At 47.6% G+C, this 24,808-nt stretch overlaps 1 protein-coding gene across 1 annotated transcript in view; it reads right to left on the bottom strand.

The window, feature by feature from the left end:
- The window catches only part of MICALL2 (MICAL like 2), an 84,821-nt gene that overhangs the window by 11,026 nt on the left and 48,987 nt on the right, over positions 1–24,808 (bottom strand). The window contains 7 exon segments of the mRNA XM_060260603.1: positions 4,077–4,167; positions 7,320–7,443; positions 8,549–8,613; positions 9,958–10,110; positions 13,646–13,785; positions 14,388–14,466; positions 23,912–24,156. Coding sequence (XP_060116586.1) covers positions 4,077–4,167; positions 7,320–7,443; positions 8,549–8,613; positions 9,958–10,110; positions 13,646–13,785; positions 14,388–14,466; positions 23,912–24,156 — 897 coding nt within the window.

Genomic DNA, 24,808 nt, shown 5'->3' with positions numbered 1-24,808 from the left:
TGATGATGATAATGATGACGACGACTATATTGGATGCATAATCCCACTTTCCACTCCGAATATCAGAGTCTCAGAGAAACTCACAATCTCCTTTATCTCCATCCCCCACAACAGACACCCTGTGAGGTAGGTGGGGCTGGGAGAGCTCTCCTAGAAGCTGTCCTTTCAAGTACATCTCTGTGAGAGCTACAGCTGCCCCAAGGCCATTCCAGCAGCTGCAAGTGGAGGAGTAGGGAATCAAACCCGGTTTTCCCAGATAAGAGTCCACTCACTTAACCACTGCACCAAACTGGCAAACTTTCTAATATTTTCCCCACAAAAAAATGGGAAAATAACCAAAACATATAAAATAGACAGATGGAAATCTTCACCGTGACCACATAGGAGAAAGTAATTTAAAAAGTATGATGGGAGTAAGGTTTTATTATGACAATTATAGAAGAAGAAGATGATGATGATATTGGATTCATATCCCACCCTCCACACTGAATCTCAGAGCGGCTCACAATCTCCTTTATTTTCTTCCCCCACAAAAGACAGCCTGTGAGGTGGGTGGGGCTGAGAGGGCTCTCCCAGAAGCTGCCCTTTCAAGGACAACTGTGTGAGAGCTATGGCTGACGCAAGGCCATTCCAGCAGCTGCAAGTGGAGGAGTGGGGAATCGAACCCGGTTCTCCCAAATAAGAGAGCTATGGCTGACCCAAGGCCATTCCAGCAGCTGCAAGTGGAGGACTGGGGAATCAAACCCGGTTCTCCCAGATAAGAGAGCTCTGGCTGACCCAAGGCCATTCCAGCAGGTGCAAGTGGAGGAGTGGGGAATCAAACCCGGTTCTCCCAGATAAGAGAGCTCTGGCTGACCCAAGGCCATTCCAGCAGCTGCAAGTGGAGGAGTGGGGAATCAAACCTGGTTCTCCCAGATAAGAAAGCTGTGGCTGACCCAAGGCCATTCCAGCAGCTGCAAGTGGAGGAGGGGGGAATCAAACCCGGTTCTCCCAAATAAGGGAGCTCTGGCTGACCCAAGGCCATTCCAGCAGCTGCAAGTGGAGGAGGGGGGAATCAAACCCGGTTCTCCCAGATAAGAGAGCTCTGGCTGACCCAAGACCATTCCAGCAGCTGCACGTGGAGGAGTGGGGAATCAAACCTGGTTCTCCCAGATAAGAAAGCTGTGGCTGACCCAAGGCCATTCCAGCAGCTGCAAGTGGAGGAGGGGGGAATCAAACCCGGTTCTCCCAAATAAGGGAGCTCTGGCTGACCCAAGGCCATTCCAGCAGCTGCAAGTGGAGGAGGGGGGAATCAAACCCGGTTCTCCCAGATAAGAGAGCTCTGGCTGACCCAAGACCATTCCAGCAGCTGCACGTGGAGGAGGGAGGAATCAAACCCGGTTCTCCCAAATAAGGGAGCTCTGGCTGACCCAAGGCCATTCCAGCAGCTGCAAGTGGAGGAGTGGGGAATCAAACCCGGTTCTCCCAAATAAGACAGCTCTGGCTGACCCAAGGCCATTCCAGCAGCTGCAAGTGGAGGAAGGGGGAATCAAACCCGGTTCTCCCAGATAAGAGAGCTGTGGCTGACCCAAGGCCATTCCAGCAGCTGCAAGTGGAGGAGGGGGGAATCAAACACAGTTCTCCCAGATAAGAGTCCATATATTTAACCACATCAAACCGGCAAACTTTCTAATATTTCCCCCCCCACACAAAAAATGGGGAAATAACCAAAACGTATAAAGCAGACAGATGGAAATCTTCACTGTAGCCACATAGGAGAAAATAATTTAAGAAGCATGATGGGAGTAAAGTTTTATGATGACAATTATAATTCAAGAAGCATTTTAAGGTAGATGCTGAGCTGATACAATTTAGTACACCTCCTGCTGTGTGGCATATGCAAAGGAATTTTGTGTGGCATATGCAAAGGAGTTTTGTGTGGCATATGCAAACGAGTGATACAAATAAGTTGTGCTAATGAGCTCTAGCACCTCTTTTCCTTCAAAACGGCCCCTGGAGGCAGGCAATGGCAAGCCACCTCTGTTTGTCTCTGTTTTGACTGAGATTGGCCCAGGCTAGCCTGATCTCTTCAGGTCTCGGAAGCTTACTGGGGCAACCCCTTGTTTGCACTCTGCTGGGAGACCCCCAAGGAAGCCCAGGGTTGCTCTGCAGAGGCAGGCAAGGGCAAACCACTTCTGTTCATCTCTCACCTTGAAAACCCTCTGGGGTCACCATAAGACAACTTGAATTGACCAGCGAGTCTCATGAAAAACCTCTGCCTGGGATTCTGGAGAGCCGCTGCCAGTCTGAGTAGACAAGACTGACCTTGATGGACAGATGGCCCGCTTCATTATAAGGCGGTTTCAGGTATTCATCTATCCATTCTTTGACCACTGGAGTAATTCATAGAATCATAGAGTTGGAAGGGACCTCCAAGGTCATCTAGTCCAACCACCTGCACAATGCAGGAAACTCACAAACACCTCCCCCTCAATTCACAGGATCCTCATTGCAGTCAGGTGACCATCTAGCCTCTGTTTAAGAACCTCCAAGGAGGGAGAGCCCACCACCTCCTGAGGAAGCCTGCTCCACTGAGGAACCGCTTTAAACTCACAAATCCCTTCCCCTAAATTCACAGGATCGTCATTGCTGTCAGATGGCCATCTAGCCTCTGTTTAAAAACCTCCAAGGAAGGAGAGGAGAGCCCACCACCTTCCGAGGAAGCCTGCTCCACTGAGGAACAGCTCTAACGGTCAGGAAGTTCTTCCTAATGTTGAGTCGGAAACTCTTTTGATTTAATTTCAACTCCCTGGGTCTGGTCCTACCTTCTGGGGCCACAGAAAACAATTCCACCCCATCCTCTAGATGACAGCCCTTCAAGGACTTGAAGATGGTGATCGTATCACCTCTCAGCCGCCTCCTCTCCAAGCTAAACATTCCCATCTCCTTCAACCTTTCTTCATAGGACTTGGTCTCCAGACCCCTCACCATCCTCGTCCTCCTCCTCTGGACCCAGCTTGTCTATATCCTTCGTAAAATGCGGTGCCAAAAACTGAACACAAGACTCCAGGTGAGGTCTTACCAGAGCAGAGTAAAGAGATAGCATCACTTCACGTGATCTGGACACTATAATTTTGTTGATACAGACCAGAATTGCATTTGCCTTTCTATTGATACAGCCCAGAATTGCATTTGCCTTTCTATTGATACAGCCCAGAATTGCATTTGCCTTTCTATTAATACAGCCCAGAATTGCATTTGCTTTTCTGTTGATACAGCCCAAAATTGCATTTGCCTTTCTGTTGATACAGTCCAGAATTGCATTTGCCTTTCTGTTGATACAGCCCAGAATTGCATTTGCCTTTCTGTTGATACAGCCCAAAATTGCATTCGCCTTTCTGTTGATACAGCCCAAAATTGCATTTGCCTTTCTGTTGATACAGTCCAGAATTGCATTTGCCTTTCTGTTGATTCAGCCCAGAATTGCATTCGCCTTTCTGTTGATACAGCCCAGAATTGCATTTGCCTTTCTATTGATACAGCCCAGAATTGCATTTGCCTTTCTATTGATACAGCCCAGAATTGCATTTGCCTTTCTATTAATACAGCCCAGAATTGCACTTGCCTTTCTATTGATACAGCCCAGAATTGCATTTGCCTTTCTGTTGATACAGCCCAAAATTGCATTTGCCTTTCTGTTGATACAGCCCAGAATTGCATTTGCCTTTCTGTTGATACAGCCCAAAATTGCATTTGCCTTTCTGTTGATACAGTCCAGAATTGCATTTGCCTTTCTGTTGATACAGCCCAGAATTGCATTTGCCTTTCTGTTGATACAGCCCAGAATTGCATTTGTCTTTCTGTTGATACAGCCCAGAATCGCATTTGCCTTTCTGTTGATACAGCCCAGAATTGCATTCGCCTTTCTGTTGATACAGCCCAGAATTGCATTTGTCCCTTTAACTGGAGATGCCAGGGATTAAACCTGGGACCTTCTCCAAAGCAATCCCTGCAGATGTCAACAGCTGATCAGCTGATCCATCCCCCACCTTCCTGGCCCCCATGAAACCAGACAGACTGTTTGCAGCATCACCCACCTGTACATCAGCTCTGACTCCCGCCTCAACAGGAGTTGCTTCTCATGGATGAGCTTGAACCACTCCACCATCAGCGCGTCCTCACGGTCATCTGTGTGCAAGAGCCAAAGACACTCTGAAGAACCCGTGGGAACTTAATTCATTCCGTCAGATAGACATTGCTGTGATTGTCTAACATAGCCCCATCTTGTCAAACCTCAGAAGCTAAGCGGGGCGGGCGCTTGGTAGACTCTGGACTTCTGACCCAGCATTGGGAAAGGTGCAGAAAAGGGCAACTAGAACGATGAAGGGGATGGAACACCTTCCTTGAGAAGAAAAGTTAGATGTCAAACATGAGGCCCGGGGGCCAAATCAGGCCCCCGGAGGGCTCCTATCAGGCCCCCGAGCAACTGGCTCTTGTCCGCTTCCTTCTCCCTCTCTCTTGCTTCCTTCTACATCACAGTTTGCTTTGCAAGGCCTGCTCAATATCACAGGAGCTACAGAGCAAAGCCTCGATTTCCTCCATTGGTTGGGAGGGAGGGAAAGAGTCAGGGCTTCCTTTGCCCAGTTCCCTCGATCGCACAGGAGAAATACAAAGAAAGCACCTTAAAGACCAACAAGTGCTAATGTTTTAAGCATGTTTTATTTTAAGTTTTTAAAAAAAATCTTTAGTCGTGCTTCTCTGCGTCCTTTAAAAAGTTTATATCTCTGCTACCTAATTTTAAATAGGTACATACGTGGCCCGGCCCGACACGGCTCGAACCAGACCAACAAAGTCTCATTTATGTCAGATATGGCCCTCAAAACAAATGAGTTTGACAACCCTGAGTTAGGACTTTTTAGCTTGGAGAAATGACAATTGATGGGGTGATATGACAGAGGTTTACGAAATGATGCATGGAATAGAGAAGGCAGAGAAAGAGGTCCTTTTCTCCCTTTCTCACAGTGCAAGATCTCATGGGCCTCCAGGAAATGAATGAGCAGTCAGCTTACAGCAGATCGAAGGAAGTCCTTCTTCACCTGAAGGCTACAATCGCACACACTAAATAATGTACTTTCAATTAGCTTTCAATGCACTTTCCCACTGGATTGTGCCAGTTCATGCAGCAAATACCAGTTTGGACAATGCATTGAAAGAGGATTGAAAGTATGTGCGATCGCAGCCAAAGAGTCCTTTTCATGTGGAATTCACTGCTGCAGGAGGTGGCTACAAGCATAGACAGCTTCAAGACGGGGTTGGAGAACCATAAGGAGCAGAGGTCCATCAGTGGTTATTAGCCACAAGGCATAGATGGAAATACTCTAGGGCAGTGATGCTCTGTCTTCTTGGTGTTGGGGAGGAGCACAGTGGGAGGGCTTCTGGAGTTCTGGCCCTGCTACTGGACCTCCTGAAGGCACCTGGGTTTTGGCCACTGTGTTGAACTGTCCAACATGGCCTGATCCAATATGGTTTCCCTTATGTTCTTATGTCTTGGGCAGTGATGCTCTGTCTTCTTGGTGTTGGGGGGAGGGGCCCAGTGGGAGAGCTTCTGGAGTTCTGGCCCTGCTGCTGAAGGCACCTGGGTTTGGGCCACTGTGTGACAGTGTTGGACTGGAGGGGCCATTGGCCTGATCCAACATGGCTTCTCTTATGTTCTTCTGTGACACAAAGTGTTGGACTGGATGGGCCATTGGCCTGATCCAACATGGCTTCTCTTATGTTCTTATGTGACACAGAGTGTTGGACTGGATGGGCCATTGGCCTGATCCAACATGGCTTCTCTTCTGTTCTTATGTGACCCAGAGTGTTGGACTGGAGGGGCCATTGGCCTGATCCAACATGGCTTCTCTTATGTTCTTATGTGACACAGAGTGTTGGACTGGATGGGCCATTGGCCTGATCCAACATGGCTTCTCTTCTGTTCTTATGTGACCCAGAGTGTTGGACTGGAGGGGCCATTGGCCTGATCCAACATGGCTTCTCTTATGTTCTTATGTGACACAGCATGTTGGACTGGAGGGGCCATTGGCCTGATCCAACATGGCTTCTCTTCTGTTCTTATGTGACTCAGAGTGTTGGACTGGAGGGGCCATTGGCCTGATCCAACATGGCTTCTCTTATGTTCTTATGTGACACAGCGTGTTGGACTGGAGGGGCCATTGGCCTGATCCAACATGGCTTCTCTTCTGTTCTTATGTGACCCAGAGTGTTGGACTGGAGGGGCCATTGGCCTGATCCAGCATGCCTTCTCTTCTGTTCTTATGTGACACAGTGTGTTGGACTGGATGGGTCATTGGCCTGATCCAACATGGCTTCTCTTATGTTCTTCTGTGACACAGAGTGTTGGACTGGATGGGCCATTGGCCTGATCCAACATGGCTTCTCTTATGTTCTTCTGTGACACAGAGTGTTGGACTGGGTGGGCCATTGGCCTGATCCAACATGGCTTCTCTTATGTTCTTATGTGACACAGAGTGTTGGACTGGATGGGCCACTGGCCTGATCCAACATGGCTTCTCTTATGTTCTTATGTGACACAGAGTGTTGGACTGGATGGGCCATTGGCCTGATCCAACATGGCTTCTCTTATGTTCTTATGTGACACAGAGTGTTGGACTGGACGGGCCACTGGCCTGATCCAGCATGGCTTCTCTTATGTTCTTATGTGACACAGAGTGTTGGACTGGACGGGCCATTGGCCTGATCCAACATGGCTTCTCTTATGTTCTTATGTGACACAGAGTGTTGGACTGGACGGGCCACTGGCCTGATCCAGCATGGCTTCTCTTATGTTCTTATGTGACACAGAGTGTTGGACTGGACGGGCCACTGGCCTGATCCAACATGGCTTCTCTTATGTTCTTATGTGACACAGAGTGTTGGACTGGATGGGCCATTGGCTTGATCCAACATGGCTTCTCTTCTTATGTGGTGGGTGCAGTCACAAAATGGCTGCCTCAAAACAACTGCTGTAGGATCCACAAAATGGCTTCCACAGCTTACCTTCAATTGCACAAGGAAGGTTCTTTGTGCTCGGGTGGCAGCTGTTGCCAAAGCAACAGTTTCAAACACCTGCATAGCCAGTCGAATCTTCAGTAGCTAATCGGAAGCCCTGCTGAAGAAGCCTCATCGGCCCCCCCGCTTCCAACTTTCTAAAAACACGTGGCAGGCACCAGGAAAGACGTAGGTGGGTGCCACGGTGCCCCCAGTCACCATGTTGGGCACCCCTGAACTAAAGAATCCACCCCTCAGCGCCCGTCCACAACCCACCCGCGGCCACCTACCTCCTTCACATTTCCGCAACTGCTTCTCCATGTCTACCCCTTTCAGTTCTAGCTCATCCAGATCTCTCCCGATCTGCTGGACTTCCTTCTGGATTTCTTCCTCAGGGATGTAGTCTGAGGAGAGCTGAGAGGAATAAAACCACAGAAGTTAGTAATGCACACAAGCCTCGCCCCCCCTCAACAATTCACAAACCAGTCCTGTCCCTGCTGGCTATTGGCGAACAGGGCAGTTAATTCCCATGGTGTGGAAGTTAGAACCATAGAGTTGGAAGGGACCTCAGGGGTCATCTACTCCAACCCCCTGCACAATGCAGGAAACTCACAAATACCTCCCCCTAAATTCACAGGATCTTCATTGCTGTCAGATGGCCATCTAGCCTCTGTTTAAAAACCTCCAAGGAAGGAGAGCCCACCACCTCCTGAGGAAGCCTGTTCCACTGAGGAACCGCTCTAAACTCACAAATCCCTCCACCTAAATTCACAGGATCTTCATTGCTGTCAGATGGCCATCTAGCCTCCGTTGAAAAACCTCCAAGGAAGGAGAGCCCACCACCTCCCAAGGAAGAAGCCTGTTCCACTGAGGAACCGCTCTAAACTCACAAATCCCTCCCCCAAAATTCACAGGATCGTCATTGCTGTCCAATGGCCATCTAGCCTCTGTTTAAAAACCTCCAAGGAAGGAGAGCCCACCACCTCCCAAGGAAGAAGCCTGTTCCACTGAGGAACCGCTCTAAACTCACAAACACCTCCCCCTAAATTCACAGGATCTTCATTGCTGTCCAATGGCCATCTAGCCTCTGTTTAAAAACCTCCAAGGAATGAGAGCCCCCCACCTCCCAAGGAGGAAGACTGTTCCACTGAAGAACCACTCTAACAGTCAGGAAGTTCTTTCTAATGTTGAGCCAGAAACTCTTTTGATTTAATTTCAACCCATTGGTTCTGGTCCTACCTTCTGGGGCCACAGAAAACAATTCCACACCATCCTCTATATGACAGCCCTTCAAGTACTTGAAGATGGTGATCATATCACCTCTCTGCTGCCTTCTCTCCAGGCTAAACATTCCCAGCTCCTTCCATGAGACCTCACACGTCCTTGCCCTTCCATGAGACCTCATTCTCCCTCCCAGAATGCCTCTGGCAACCTTTGACAGCCATTGATAACCGATACCCTCCCTGAAGTCTGTGCCACTGGTTGTCTGAAAAGCTCCAGCCTCTTTTCCCAGCCTCACCTTGGATGGAGACACCGCCGGACTGCTCGGTTTCTTCTGGAAGGGTTCCGGAGCTGAAGGTTTAACTGCAAAGTGGAGGGGAGAGGAACTGACTGAAGGTTGAGGGGGGCTGCGAGAGTGAGGAACAGTCTCCCTCTAGAAATGACCCGCCAGTTACAGACAAATTCACACTTGGTAAAACAAGACAGATAAGGAACACACCTCTACACGGTTGTCCTTCACAATAGTATCTTCCTTGTGCGATTTAAGTGCAAAATAGCTAGATTTAATGTAATTTAATGTAATTTTCTGATTTATACCCCGCCCTATACCGCAAGAGGGCTCTGGGCGGCCTACAACATTAAAAACCTTACAGAAACGTTAAACAAACCACATCCAGACCAGATAATATCATAATTGCAAAACCTGTAAAATTACAGAGTCACAGAATTAGCAAAATAGTATCCAACATAACTTAAGCACCTAGATGGTAAGAAAAAGATGATATTGGATTTATATCCCACCCTCCACTACAATTCTTAGAGTCTCAGAGCGGCTCACAATCTCCTTTCCCTTCCTCTCCCACAACAGACACCCTGTGAGGTGGGTGGGGCTGAGAGAGCTCTCCCAGAAACGGCTCTTTCAAGGACAGCTCTGTGAGAACTGTGGCTGACCCAAGGCCATTCCAGCAGTTGCCAATGGAGGAGTGGGGATTCAAACCCAGTTCTCCCAGATAAGAGTCCACACACTTAACCACTACACCAAACTGGCTCTCTCAGCACCAAACTGGTGCTGATAAGTAGATTCAAGTCCTGTGGCCATGAGAGAACAACAAAATCTTCAGGGGATGAGCTTGAGAAAGTCAAAGCTCCCTTTGTCAAAAGTTTGTACCCTGAAAATCTTGTTGGGATCTAAGCTGGGCCGTTGCCATGGTTTCTGGTGCCCTAGGCCCCCGAGCCTGCCCACCCACTTTCAAAAAGCACTTTGGTGTTGTAGAGGTGTTGGCGGAGGGTCCCGTAGGAGGTGGAGCTAGCCACAAAATGGCTGCTGCCACTTTCCTTCTGCCACACAGTGGCAGCGCAGCGGTGGCAGCTGCTGCTAAGCAACGTTTTTAAAAACATGGACAGCCAATCTTATCTCCAATGGCCAATCAGAAGGCTTGCTTACCCCATTTGGGCCCACCCACTTTCTAAAAACCCTCTGTGTCGGAGAAGCATTGGCGGATGCCATGGCGCTCAAGGGCCCCTTGTTGGGGATCCCTGAGTTAGACCAAGAAAGAGCGTGACTAGACTAAGGTCACCCAGTGAGCTTCTACGGCAGAGCAGGGATTCGAACCTGGGTCTTCCTGATCTTAGTTCAGCACTGCACTGCGCTGGCTATACACACTCATTGCCTGAAACAGTAAAATCAGGGGAGGAGACAACTCTTACCAGATGCAATGGCTTTCTTTGGCAAGCCTGGCTCCTCCACCTTCCGGAGAACCGGAGCATCTTCCCACTGATGCTTCAGCTTCTGCCAATTGCTGGTGACATCCAGGCTGGGCACCAACAGTCTCTTCTTCTGTGGCTGATCAGCTGATGGCGCTAAAATGAAAAAGGACCCTTGGTACTCAAAAGACTCCATGTGTCACCCTGCATCTCATGGGAAAAGTCCCGTTGCAAGCAATGCTCCCGCTAAGCTGCAGGATCTTGTGAGCAAAAATTCTACTTTGTAGGCTACTGGCATTAAAGTTGTGAGCTCCTGCATCAATTAGTGTGCTCTGGGGTCATCTTTCCTGAGCTAAGACAAAAATGTGTGAGCTGGAGGCTAAACATCTGTGAGCTAGCTCACGCTGACTCAGCTTAGGGGGAACACTGGTTGCAAGATATCCCTCTCCTCCTTTTATGCACAAATGTGCTGACGATTCCAGCGCTGGAAAAAATACGGAAAAGGGCAACCAGAATGACTGAAGGGTTGGAACACTTCCCCTATGAAGAAAGGTTAAAACACTTGGGGCTCTTTAAAACGACTGAGGGGTAACATGATAGAGATTTACAAGGTTATGCATGGAACAGAGAAGGCAGAGAAAGAAGTCCTTTTCTCCCTTTCTCACAATACAAGAACTCGTGGGCACTCCATGAAATTTCTGAGCAGTCGGGTTAGAACGGATAAAACGAAGTCCTTCTTCACCCAAAGGGTGATTAACACGTGAAATTCACAGCCACAGAAGGTGGTGGTGGTGGTGGCTACAAGCATAGCCAGCTTCAAGAGGGGATTGGATAAACATCTGGAGCAGAGGTCCATCAGTGGCTATTAGCCACAGGGTATAGATGGAACTCTCTGTCTGGGGCACGTGATGCTCTGTATTCTTGGTGCTAGGAGGAGGGCAACGGTGGGAGGGCTTCCAGTGTCCTGGCCCCACTAGTGGACCTTCTGATGGCACCTGGGTTTTTGGCCACCGTGTGACACAGAGTATTGGACTGGATGGGCCATTGGCCTGATCCAACATGGCTTCTCTTATGTTCTTATGTTCCCCACTTACCTCTTTGTCCACCTGCCCTACAGTTCTGGCATCCAATCTGGTAGCGATCATATCACGCCTTATATCTCACGGCTCAGTGGAAGAGCCTCTGTTTTGCATGCAGAAGGTCCCAGGTTCAATCCCCAACATCTCCAGTTTAAAAAAAGGACTATGTGTATATTTTAGTGTGTAAGTTGTATTATTGTGTATTACTGTGTTAAATGTTTAATAATAAAAGGCAATTTGGAAACTTAAAAAAATAAAATAAATTAAATTAAAAAAGGATTAGGCAGGTGATGTGAAAGACCTCAGCCTGAGACCCTGGAGAGTCGCTGCCAGTTCGAGTAGACAATACCAACCTTGGTAGACTAAGGCAGTTTTATGTGTTGTGGGAGGGGCTGCTGTTGAGTATCTGCTTGCTACATGGAAGGTCCCAGGTTCAGTCCCTGGCATCTCCAGTTGCAAAGGATCAGGTAAGATGAGAAAGACCTCCCCGAGACCCTGGAGAGCTGCTGCCAGTCTGAGCAGGAAATACCCACTATGATGAACCCAGGGTCTGAGTCAGTAGAAGGCAGCTTCATGGATGTGTCCATTTCTATACCAGAGCTAATTCTACTTCTGATCCTGCCAAGACTTCGATCCCAGGCCCTGATTCGGCAAACACCCAGTTATTCCCCCCTCAGTGCTTCCCTCGTTATAACTTTTTTCTAAATATATTTCATTTGCACTCCACATTTCTCCCTGATGGGGTGTCATCCTCCCCTCCGTATTATCCTCATAGCGACCCTGAAAGGTAGGTTAGACTTCTAAAGTGACTAACTCTAGGTTGCCCAGAGAGCATCTACAGGAATTCGAACCTGGGTCTCCCGGATCCTAGTCCACCCGGGGATGTCCAAACTGCAACTTGGGAGCCACATGTGTCTTTTTCACAGATATTATGTGGGTCTTGAAGCCCCCACTGCCCCAGCAGCCGGCTTGGAAAAGGTATTTCTCTCTTTAAATCATTTCTCCAAGCTAAGCCAGCCAGTGGCTTGGAGAATGCATTTAAAGTTAAAGTTGCTTTCTTTCCATGTCTCCTCACCCATCTATTTTCCTTCCTTCCTTCCTTCCTTCCTTCCTTCCTTCCTTCCTTCCTTCCTTCCTTCCTTCCTTCCTTCCTTCCTTCCTTCCTTCCTTCCTTCCTTCCTTCCCTCAAACATCTGATGTTCATGTCTTGCAGCTCTCAAACATCTGACGTTTATTCTATGTGGCTCTTACGTTAAGCAAGTTTGGCCACCTCTGCTCTAACCACTACACCACACTGGCTCTCTAAGACAGTCCTTTTAGGTTTGTTGGTCCAACTGCATACGACTGGTTAAGGCCACCAAATTATTCTCTGCATTAGTTCAGAAACAACATGCAAAATTGAACGCTAACCAAAAAAAAAAATGTTCTTTTTGCAGCTGTTTACTTGGAAACCCAATTCAAGAAGGTTTCTCCATATCTGGATGTCAAGGCCACACTGTGTCAGGGACTATGAAATCGCAGCTGACTTACGCAAACTCCAGCAAGAGCGTTTCAGGGCAACTGAGACACAGAGGTGGTTTGCCACTGCCTTCCTCTGCGGAAACTTCCTTGGTGGTCTTCCATCCAAGTACCAACCCCGCTTAGCTCCCAAGATGTGATAAGAGACTGATGGTGACCCCAGCAAGGGGCTTTCAAGGAAAGTGAGAAGAAGAGGTGGCTGGCCATTGCCTTCTTCTGCAGAGCCTTCCTTGGACGTTTCCCATCCTAGTAACAACACTGCTTAGCTTCTAAGATCTATCCCCTGGGCTATCCCAGGGGTGGCCAAACTTGCTTAATGTAAGAAGAAGAAGAATTGCAGATTTATACCCCGCCCTTCTCCCTGAATCAGAGACTCAGAGCGGCTTACAATCTCCTATATCTTCTCCCCCCACAACAGACACCCTGTGAGGTGGGTGGGGCTGAGAGAGCTTTCACAGAAGCTGCCCTTTCAAGGACAACTTTGTGAGAACTATGGCTAACCCAAGGCCATTCCAGCTGGTGAAAGTGGAGAAGTGGGGAATCAAACCCGGTTCTTCCAGATAAGAGTCCACACACTTAACCACTACACCAAATTGGCTCTCACCCACATAGAATAAACGTCAGATGTCTGAGAGCCACAAGACATGAATGTCAGATGTTTGAGAGCCACAGGACGGAAGGCAGGCAGGCAAATAGATGGCGGGGGAGGGAGAGATGGAAAGAAAGCGACTTTAAATGCATTCTCTGAGCTGCTGGCTGGCTTTGCTTGGAGAATGCATCTAAAGAGACAAATGGCTTCTCCAAGCTGGCCAGTGGAGTGGGGTGGGGGCTGCAAAAGCCACACGATATGTGTGAAAGAGCCACATGTGGCTCCCGAGCTATAGTTTGACCACCCCTGGGCTATACAATACCATTCTGCATCCCAGTTTTTCAACATATGCATATCCTGCCATTAGGCTTTTCCCAGCCTCCATGAGGACTAGATCTTTGCACGTGGATTTTCAAAATAAAAGGTAAGATCCTACATCTGAACCCACATGTACAAAGTGCCCACAGAATATAAACTGATCCTCCCACCAACAACAAAACCATACCAGCGTCCTGAACCATCAGGGAGACTTTGGGAAAAGCTGGCTTTGTTTCTTCGGGTGCCGAGCTCGGGGCTTTGTTGATAACCAGTTTGTGGCCTTCTGTGGGCTTTGGAGCATTTCCAGCATCTCCTTGGTGGGGGAATCTGTAAGACAATAAGAGGCGGTCAAAGAAACTGCACTGTCCCGCAAAACAGAGTCCAACACGCTCTAGTATGACCCAAACTCTCCCCAAAGTTTATGTAATTATTTGGAATATATGGGCTGCCTCCCCAAACCTGGTTGTGGTGACTGACAACTAAAAGAGCAAACACAGGAAGTGGAGCCGGCCACAACGCTCAGATCACTCAAATTCGCTCCTGACTCCCATTCCAGGCGCTGGTTTTGACCTTGAAAGCCCTGCGTGGCTTGTAACCTGGATACCTGAAAGACCATTTTCTCCCATACATTCCTGTATGGAAAATTAAGCCCATACGAAGAGGCCCTCCCATCAATCAAAGACGCTTGTCTGTTGGGCGCATGAGACAGGGCCGGTCTCCGGCTGTGTGACAAGGGAAAGATGAGGCCGAATCCTGCAAAGCTCGTGTGCTACTTCTGAGCTACAGGCACCCCACGTGTAGGTCTCAGGGGGTGCTGACGATCTCATAATGGCATTCCTCTGACAAACACACACAGCGATCAGTACGGGCTTCTGCGGAGCAGCGAAAACATGGATATCTGGTGGAGCGGCACTCTCAGCAATACCCACTTGGTGCCCACCGGCTTCAGCCTCGACCGCCAGTCTGCTGGGCTCTCCGACTTCTCTTCCGTGACAGCTGGACTGCCTGCTGCATGAGGAACACACGGATGTCAGCGTACGAACCAGACTCCTCGACTGCTGATCCAACATTCACAAGGGTACGCTGGGCCAGTCATCTACTCTCAGGCCAACCTACCTCATAGGTTCGTTGTGAGACTCAAATGGAGAAAGGGGTGGGAATAAAATGTACTAGACTAGGGTCTCCAAGTCTGTTGGTCGACTTTGGGATTTTGACATAAGGCAATGGGTGCAGCCACAAAATGGCTGGCACAAAATGGCTGCCTCAGGAAGTGGAGCCTGTCTCAAAATGGCTTCAGTCACAAAGTGAAGAGCGTTGTGCTGCCGATGAAGCAGCGTTTGTTTTAAAAAAAGGCCGCTCATATCTCCAGTGGCCAATCAGTAGCCTTGCTCGGCAAAAGCCACACCTGGCCCCGCCCATTTTCTGAAGACATTTGGCAGATGCCAGAAAAAGGTGTTTTCCAAAAGCGCCATGTTTTGGAACCCTGTATTCGACAGGCCAAGTCAAGTTGCTTTGTCATTTGGGATAGTGCCAGCCGAAGTCATAAAAATAACAGCTGAGACAGGTGAAGAAAAGTGGTTGTCATATAATCAACTATTAAAAATACAAAGTGGCAAAATAGAAGTGAAAACTGCTGAAGAGCTGAATAATAAATATGATTATCAAAGATTTCAGGTTTTCACGGCTGGCATCTACAAACCCTAATAATAAATATGATTGGTTTCAAATGCAACAAATAAAGAGCTTGGTGGAGAATGACATTAAAACTGAAGGAATAAGAAAAGAGCAAACAGAAATGGAAAAAGTTCTGCTTGGAGACAACGAAAAATTAATTTCAAAATTATATAAATTACTTTTAAAATGGTCTACAGAAGATGAAGTAGTGAAATCTCAAATTATTAAGTGGGCAATTAATGTAAATAAGGAAATACAGATGGAATCTTGGGAATATTTGTGGAAGAACTCTATGAAGCTTTCGACGTGTCATAGTATTAAAGAGAACTGTTTTAAAATTATGTATAGATGGTATATGACTCCTAAGAAATTGGCAAAGATGAATAATAAGATGCCAGACAGATGTTGGAAATGTAAAAAACATGAAGGTTCTTTCTACCATATGTGGTGGACTTGTGAAAGAGCAAAAAAGTATTGGCAGATGATTCAACAAGAAATTTTTAGGATCTTGGGTTATGAATTTAAGAAAGTTGCAGAGACTTTTCTGTTGGGATTGCAAATGAAAAAATTTCCAAAAGAAGATAGAACTATAATTTGGTACTTGCTTTCAGCTGCTAGGACATTATATGCGCAGTTGTGGAAGCAAGAAAAAATACCAGAGAAATGGGATTGGATTGTAAAAGTTATGACATAGAGTGAAATGGACAAATTAACAAGAATTTTAAGGGACTATGATTTAGAAGTTTTTAAGATGGAGTGGGAAAAGTTCAGAAGATATGAAGAAAAAGAGTGGAAAATAAAAGGACATTGGACAATTTTTGATAACGATTAAGTCTTAGAAAAAAGAAGAATATTAATTTTTGTTTTTATTAGTTAAAGGTACCTTTAAACAATAGTACTTTAAGTAAATAACACCGGCGGGGGTCAAGTAACGGGGGGAGGGGTGGGTAGAAAGTAATATATGGGATAGATAAAAGAAGTTATTAATGATGCAAGAAATATAATTTGTTACCATATGTTACCAAATAAAATTGTTTTAACCAGAAGTTGCTTTGTCATTTGGGGAACATCTTGACTCACATCTCACTAACCTAGTGTTGATCCAGTTGCAGAGCAGGAGATCTGTATTTGGATCTCCTTTTTTAAAAAACAACAACAACTTGGTTTTCAGGTTACAAATGCCCAATTTGGACTGGGGGACGAAGAAGAAGAATGTTTAGGGCACGTTTAGCCTGGAGAGGAGGCGGCTGAGAGGTGATAGGATCACCATCTTCAAGTACTTGAAGGGCTGTCCTCTAGAGGATGGTGTGGAATTGTTTTCTGTGGCCCCAGAAGGTCGGACCAGAACCAATGGGTTGAAATTAAATCAAAAGAGTTTCCAACTCAACATTAGGAAGAACTTCCTGACCGTTAGAGCAGTTCCTCAATGGAACAGGCTTCCTCGGGAGGTGGTGGCCTCTCCTTCCTTGGAGGTTTTTAAACAGAGGCTAGATGTCCATCTGACAGCAATGAAGATCCTGTGAATTTAGGCGGAGGTATTTGTGAGTTTCCTGCATTGTGCAGAGGGTTGGACTAGATGACCCTGGAGGTCCCTTCCAACTCTATGATTCTATGAAAGAAGAAGAAGAAGAAAAAGAAGAGGAGGAGGATTAGGCTAGCCTGGAAGAAGAAGAGGAGGAGGAGAAAGAGGAGGATCAGGCTAGCCTGGGAGAAGTAGAAGAAGAAGAAGAAGAGGAGGAGGAGGATCAGGCTAGCCTGGGAGGAGGAAGAGAAGAAGAGGAGGAGGAGGATCAGGCTAGCCTGGGAGGAGGAGGAGGAGGAGGAGGAGAAGAAGAGGAGGAGGAGGAAGAGGAGGATCAGAGTAGCCTGGAAGAAGGAAGAGAAGAAGAAGAAGAGGAGGAGGAGGAGGATCAGGCTAGCCTGGGAGAAGAAAAAGAAGAAGAAGAAGAGGAGGAGGATCAGGCTAGCCTGGGAGGAGGAGGAGGAGGAGAAGAAGAAGAGGAGGAGGAGGAGGATCAGGCTAGCCTGGGAGAAGAAGAAGAAGAGGAGGAGGAGGAGGAAGAGGAGGATCAGGCTAGCCTGGGAGGAGGAAGAGAAGAAGAAGAAGAGGAGGAGGAGGAGGATCAGGCTAGCCTGGGAGAAGAAGAAGAAGAGGAGGAGGAGAAGAAGAAGAGAAGGAGGAGGAGGAGAAGAAGAAGAGAAGGAGGAGGAGGATCAGGCTAGCCTGGGAGAAGAAGAAGAAGAGGAGGAGGAGGAAGAGGAGGATCAGGCTAGTCTGGGAGGAGGAAGAGAAGAAGAAGAGGAGGAGGAGGAGGATCAGGCTAGCCTGGGAGAAGAAGAAGAAGAGGAGGAGGAGGAGGATCAGGCTAGCCTGGGAGGAGGAGGAGGAGAAGAAGAAGAAGAGGAGGAGGAGGATCAGGCTAGCCTGGGAGAAGAAAAAGAAGAAGAAGAGGAGGAGGAGGAGGAGGATCAGGCTAGCCTGGGAGGAGGAGGAGGAGGAGAAGAAGAAGAGGAGGAGGAGGAGGATCAGGCTAGCCTGGGAGAAGAAGAAGAAGAGGAGGAAGAGGAGGATCAGGCTAGCCTGGGAGGAGGAAGAGAAGAAGAAGAAGAGGAGGAGGAGGAGGATCAGGCTAGCCTGGGAGAAGAAGAAGAAGAGGAGGAGGAGGATCAGGCTAGCCTGGGGGGAGGAGGAGAAGAAGAAGAGAAGGAGGAGGAGGAGGAGGATCAGGCTAGCCTGGGAGAAGAAGAAGAGGAGGAGGAGGAGGAAGAGGAGGATCAGGCTAGCCTGGGAGGAGGAAGAGAAGAAGAAGAGGAGGAGGAGGAGGATCAGGCTAGCCTGGGAGAAGAAGAAGAAGAGGAGGAGGAGGAGGATCAGGCTAGCCTGGGAGGAGGAGGAGGAGAAGAAGAAGAAGAGGAGGAGGAGGAGGATCAGGCTAGCCTGGGAGAAGAAAAAGAAGAAGAAGAAGAGGAGGAGGAGGATCAGGCTAGCCTGGGAGGAGGAGGAGGAGAAGAAGAAGAGGAGGAGGAGGAGGAAGAGGAGGATCAGGCTAGCCTGGGAGAAGAAGAAGAAGAGGAGGAGGAGAAAGAGGCGGATCAGGCTAGCCTGGGAGGAGGAAGAGAACAAGAAGAGGAGGATCAGGCTAGCCTGGGAGAAGAAAAAGAAGAGGAGGAGGATTAGCCTAGCCTGGAAGAAGAAGAAGAGGAGGAGGAGGAAGAGGAGAAGGAGGATCAGGCTAGCCTGGGAGAAGAAGAAGAGGAGGAGGAGGAAGAGGAGGATCAGGCTAGCCTGGGAGGAGGAAGAGAAGAAGAAGAAGAAGACGAGGAGGAGGAAGATCAGGCTAGCCTGGGAGAAGAAAAAGAAGAAGAAGAAGAAGAATAGGAGGAGGATCAGGCTAGCCTGGGAGGAGGAGGAGACGAAGAAGAAGAAGAGGAGGAGGATCAGGCTAGCCTGGGTCATCCAGGTCAGGGAAAGAGCTGAACAGAGGTGGTTTGTCACAGCCTCTGCGTAGCAACCCTGGACTTCCTTGGTGGTCTCCCATCCAAAGACGAACCAGGGCTGTCCCTGATTAGTTTCTGAGATCTGAGGAGACTGGGCTAGTTTGGGGTACTCAAGTTAGGACAGGGACGAGCAGAGGTGGTTGGCCCTTGCCTGCCTCTGCGTAGCAACCAGAGTCTTCACTGATGGTCTCCCAAGCAAGAACTAACTGGGACCACCCCTGTTTAGTGTCTGAGATCAGATATGTTCAGGCTACCCTGGGCCATAATCAGCTCCTTGCATGCCTGGAATTTTTTTAAAAATCCTGTAAACATGGCCTATCCGTTGCATGGGTGGAGGCACTTCCCGAATGCAAAACTGAGCACCTCCCCCAAAGGAGTCACTGATCAAAGCATTAATCTGGCCAAACGTCCCAATTTCCCATCACTCGCCCTGACTTCTCCTCCGCTGACCGCCCTTTTTAAAAATTTTTCTTCCAAATTAAAAACAGCACAAAGGCCATGCCCGGCATAAAAACCAGCCTGCCAAAAAGATGCACGCCACCGTCCTGTACGCAGCTTTGCATAATTTACCCCGAGGAGGGAAACCGGAGTTGAATTTGTCTGCTGTTTCTTTTTTAAAGAATCAGATCTCTTCGGCGCTGGATTTTCCCTCCTTCAGCGCGAAACCAATTTCCAAGTGCGTTTGTGGCACGGCCCCTCTTGAACAATTCTGGCTCCATCTAATCTTTTATTTTAATGGCCTTCCTAAGTGCGTGGTATGACTCGTAAGGGAGGAAAGAAAGAATGTGTTTTACGTTCTTTTCATCAATTCAAGTGGGATGACACTCACAACTGGAATATTAGGATTCAGGGGTACAACTTATTTAAAAGGGACAGGCAAATGAGAAAGGGCGGAGGTATAGCAGTCTATGTGAAGGAGGTATTTACTTGTGAGGAAATATGTGAATCTGAGCAGGGCAGCTCAGTTGAGAGTCTCTGGGTAAAAACAAAAGAAGTAAGAAATAACCGTGATATTATTGTGGGGGTCTGCTATAGACCACCAAGTCACGCAGAGGACTTGGATGAGATACTTCTACAGCAGATTGCAAAGTTCTCCAGGAAAAGGGATACTGTGATCATGGGAGATTTCAATTATCCGGACATCTGTTGGAAGTCCAACTCTGCAAAAAATGAAAAGTCAAATAGATTCCTGACTTGTCTTGCTGACAACTTCCTTTTCCAGAAAGTGAACAAGGAAACAAAGGAGATCTGCTATCTTGGATTTGATTCTCACCAACAAGGAAGAATTGGTTGAAGAAGTGGAAATAGTGGGCACCCTGGGCAGTAGTGACCATGGGATTTTGGAATTTACAGTCTTAGGGAAGGGAAAAGCTATATGTAGTCAGACTTATTGGTTGGACTTCAGAAAGGCAAACTTTCAATAAACTTAGAACTATGCTGGGTAAAATCCCATGGTCAGAAATACTTAGGAGGAAGGGGGTTCGGGAGGGGTGGGAGTTTCTTAAAAGCAAAATACTGAAAGCGCAATCACAGACAATTCCTGTGAGAAGAAAAAATGGAAAAAGCCTAAAGAAGCCGAAATGGCTCCATGGACAGCTCTCTAAAGACTTGAGAAATAAAAAAGACACCTTTAGGAATTGGAAGGAGGGCCTTATAACCAAGGATGAATATAAACAAATCACCAGTGCTTGTAGAGAAAAAGTTAGGAAAACTAAAGCTCAGCAAGAGCTTAGGTTGGCCAAAGATGCTAAAAACAACAAAAAAGGGTTCTTTTCTTATGTTCAGAGTAAGAAAAAGAGCAAGGATATGGTAGGCCCATTGTGAGGGCAAGAAAGCGAAACTGTAACAAGTAATGAAGAGAGGGCGGAACTGCTCAATTCCTACTTTTCCTCAGTCTTCTCTTCTGAGGGAAATGGTGCTCAACATGGCAAAAAAAGAACATATAAGGAGGGTATGAAGTTCCAACCTAGGATCAGCGTAGGGGTAGTATATAAACACCTAGTTTCTTTAAATGAAACTAAGTCCTCAGGGCCAGATGAATTGCATCCAAGGGTTTTAAAAGAGCTTGCAGATGTAATTTCTGAGTCTCTGGCTATTATGTTTGAGAATTCTTGGAGAACAGGAGAGGTGCCGGAAGATTGGAGGCGGGCGAATGTTGTCCCCATCTTCAAGAAGGTGAAAAAAGATGATCTGGGTAACTACCGACCCATCAGCTTGACGTCTATACCTGGAAAAGTTTTAGAACAAATCATCAAACAATCGGTCCTGGAACATTTAGAAAGAATGGATGTGATTACTAAGAGCCAGCATGGGTTTCTCAAGAACAAGTTATGTCAGACTAACCTGATCTCTTTTTTTGAGAAAGTGACTACCTTGCTGGATCAGGGGAATGCTGTAGCCATGGTTTATCTTGATTTCAGTAAGGCTTTTGATAAAGTTCCACATACTATCCTTGTTGACAAGTTGGCAAAATGTGGTTTGGATCCTTACCATTAGGTAGATCTGTAACTGGTTGACAGATCACACCCAAAGAGTGCTTCTGAATGGTTCCTCATCCTCTTGGAGAGGAGTGACAAGTGGAGTACCTCAAGGATCTGTCCTGGGACCTGTTTTATTCAACATCTTTATCAATGATTTGGATGAAGGAATAGAGGGAATGCTTATTAAATTTGCAGATGATACTAAATTGGGAGGGGTTGCAAACACAGAAGAAGACAGAAACAGGATACAGGATGACCTTGACAGGCTGGAAAACTGGGCTAAAATCAATAAAATGAATTTTAACAGGGATAAATGTAAAGTTCTGCATTTAGGTAGGAAAAATCCAATGTAGGATTATAGGATGGGGGAGATCTTCAAGTTCTTGAAGGGCTGTCATATAGAGGATGGTGTGGAATTGTTTTCTGTGGCCCCTGAAGGTAGGACCAGAACCAACGGGTTGAAATTAAATCAAAAGAGTTTCCGGCTCAACATTAGGAAGAACTTCCTGACCGTTAGAGCGGTTCCTCAGTGGAACAGGCTTCCTCGGGAGGTGGTGGGCTCTCCTTCCTTGGAGGTTTTTCAACAGAGGCTAGATGGCCATCTGACAGCGATGAAGATCCTGTGAATTTAGGGGGAGGGGTTTGTGAGTTTAGAGCGGTTCCTCAGTGGAACAGGCTTCCTCGGGAGGTGGTGGGCTCTCCTTCCTTGGAGGTTTTTAAACAGAGGCCAGATGGCCATCTGACAGCGATGAAGATCCTGTGAATTTAGGGGGAGGGGTTTGTGAGTTTAGAGCGGTTCCTCAGTGGAAGAGGCTTCCTCAGGAGGTGGTGGGCTCTCCTTCCTTGGAGGTTTTTAAACAGAGGCTAGATGGCCATCTGACAGTGATGAAGATCCTGTGAATTTAGGGGGAAGTGTTTGTGAGTTTCCTGCATTGTGCAGGGGGTTGGACTAGATGACCCTAGAGGTCCCTTCCAACTCTATGATTCTATGCTTCTAAGTGACACGGTGTTCAAAAGAGCCCCAGCTGCAGGTGGGGGTGGGGAAGCATAACATTTAGACTTACTCTGCCTTGGAGGCAAGATTTCCATATTCTTGGGATAGATGGCCACCAACTCTACCACGAGAATATTTTTAAAGAGTCCTCAGGGTTCACCCCACCAAACAATGGTCTGTTTCAGAAATGGAAGAGGAAATTACTGAAGAGATCAGTTCTCGCCCACAGCTTTTATTGCAGGGGTGTCAAACATGCAGCCGGGGGGCCAAATCAGGCCCCTGGAGGGCTCCTATCAGCCCCCTCCCCACTGCCAGCAACTGGCTGTTACCTGCTTCTTTCTCCCTCTCTCTTGCTTCCTTCTGCATAACAGCTTGCTTTGCAAGGCTTGCTCAATTGCACAGGAGTTACAGCTCTATTTTCTCCACTGGCTGAAGGTCCTCCCTTGGGAAGGGAGAGCTTGCTTTGCCAGGCTCTCTCAGAGCTACTGAGCCAAGCCTCTCTTCCTTCTATTGGCTGAGGCTCCTCCCCCTCCTCATCCCCTGGGGAAGGAAGGGCTTCCTTTGCCCAGTTCCCAGAGGTTCCTTTGCCCAGTTCCCTGGATCCCACCTTTAAGCCCAATGTTTTAAGCATGTTTTAAGGGGTTTTAAAAAAACAACAACTTTAATTGTGTATGCCTGTGTCCTTTATAAAGTTTATATCTCTGCTACCTAATCATAAATATTAGGTTGGCCCGACACATGGCCTGGCCCAACTCGACATGGCTCAGCCCAACAAGGTCTCATTTATATCAGATTCGGCCCTCATAATGAATGAGTTTGACACTCCTGTTTTATTGCGTTCTGCGTAACTTCAGAGATATTGCAGAAATTAATACTGGATGTAGAATTCATTCTGGGTTGCAGAATTCAGCATCCCAAATCCTCCCCTTTTTTTAAAAAAAAGCCTATTTTTACTCCTTGTGTGGAGGGCTGAAGATTGAGCCATTTTGGGTCAACTTTGGGGGAGAAAAGTAGGAGATGAATGGATGGATGGAATACTTGATGCAATCTTCAAAGCCATGGATGGTTTTTAAAATAATCAGACCAATTCATGGACCCTAGGCCTATGAATCTTTAAATTGAGCCTCCAAGTTCAGAGGAAAAGAAGAAGAAGAAGAAGAAGAAGAAGAAGAAGAAGAAGAAAGAAGAAGAAGAAGAAGAAGAAGAAGAAGAAGAAGAAGAATTTATATTCCGCCCTACATTTTGAATCTCAGAGTCTTAGAGCAGTCACAATCTCCTTTACCTTTCCCCACACACATACAACAGACACCCTGTGAAGTGGGTGGGGCTGGGAGAGCTCTCACAGAAGCAGCCCTTTCAAGGACTATTGAGAGAGCTATGGCTGACCCAAGGCCATTGCAGCAGCTGCCAGTGAAGGAGTGGGGAATCAAACCCGGTTCTCCCAGATAAGAGTCTGTGCACTTCACCACTACACCAAACTGGCTACATCTTGCTTTAACACTTTCCCAAGGATCCTACTGGCTGCTAAAGAGAACAGAATATGGGACTCACAGCTGTATCTGATGGAAAGTTACCCCAGTCAGTCTCCATTCCCTTCAGGGGGCTCAGACTGGAGTAACTCCACAGAGGACTGTAGTGTAAATGCCAGCTCTGACCCAGCAGAACTCCAATCCCTTCCTCGTGACTCATATAAGTGAAACCGGCTGAGCAAATTAACGACGTTTATGCAAATGCGCCTCAGATGCATAATTCATACAGGGTGCCAAAGTGCCAGATTTAATTCCAGATGCTAATTGCTAAATCTTACCTTTGGAGACCTTGGGATCCACTTTAAGTCTAGCTTCAGCAGGTCTGCTAATGGGTTGATCCTTGATGGGGTTCCGGACGGCTGTTCCCATAGCGAGGTGTTGGTCCTTGGGCAAATTTGGAGCAGCAGTCCTTGGCAGTGTTGGTCCCTGTTTTTCCGAGTTGCTCGGCCCAATGGTGGGCTTTGAGACGTTGGGAGTGTCCTTTGGCTCTAGGCGTCGAAAGCCAGAGGGGGCGGGCGAGGACCTGCTGTTGCAGACAGAAGAGACTGAACTACTCAGGTTGGATCCGGACTGTCCAGAAAGCGCGCCCCCTGCCCCCACTTCTGTGCACGTCCCATTTCCAACTGCAGCTCTCTGTGCTTCTCTATAAGGAACAGCTGAAGAATCTGGGACTTTTCAGTTTAGGAAAGGGATGACTAAGGGGGGAGACGATAGAGCAGGGGTGGCCAAACTTGCTTAACGTAAGAGCCACATAGAATAAATGTCAGATGTTAGAAGAGAAGGCAGGAAGGCAGACAGGAAGGCAGGCAGGCAGGCAGGCAGGCAGGAAGGGAGGGAGGGAGGGAGGGAGGGAGGGAGGGAGGGAGGGAGGAAGGAAGGAAGGGAGGAAGGAAGGAAGGAAGGAAGGAAGGAAGGAAGGAAGGAAGGAAGGAAGGAAGGAAGGAAGGAAGGAAGGAAGGAAGGAAGGAAGGAAGGAAGGAAGGAAGGAAGGAAGGAAGGAAGGGAGAGAGGAAGGGAGGAAGGAAGGGAGGGAGGAAGGAAGGGAGGAAGGAGGGAGGGAGGAAGGAAGGAAGGAAGGAAGGAAGGAAGGAAGGAAGGAAGGAAGGAAGGAAGGAAGGAAGGAAGGAAGGAAGGAAGGAAGGAAGGAAGGAAGGAAGGAAGGAAGGGAGAGAGGA

This window comes from Heteronotia binoei, chromosome 20 (genome assembly GCF_032191835.1).
Source record: "Heteronotia binoei isolate CCM8104 ecotype False Entrance Well chromosome 20, APGP_CSIRO_Hbin_v1, whole genome shotgun sequence".
NCBI classification, from domain to species: domain Eukaryota; kingdom Metazoa; phylum Chordata; class Lepidosauria; order Squamata; family Gekkonidae; genus Heteronotia; species Heteronotia binoei.
The sequence above is the reverse complement of the archived record's forward strand: the minus strand, read 5'-3'. Positions and strand labels throughout refer to the sequence as shown.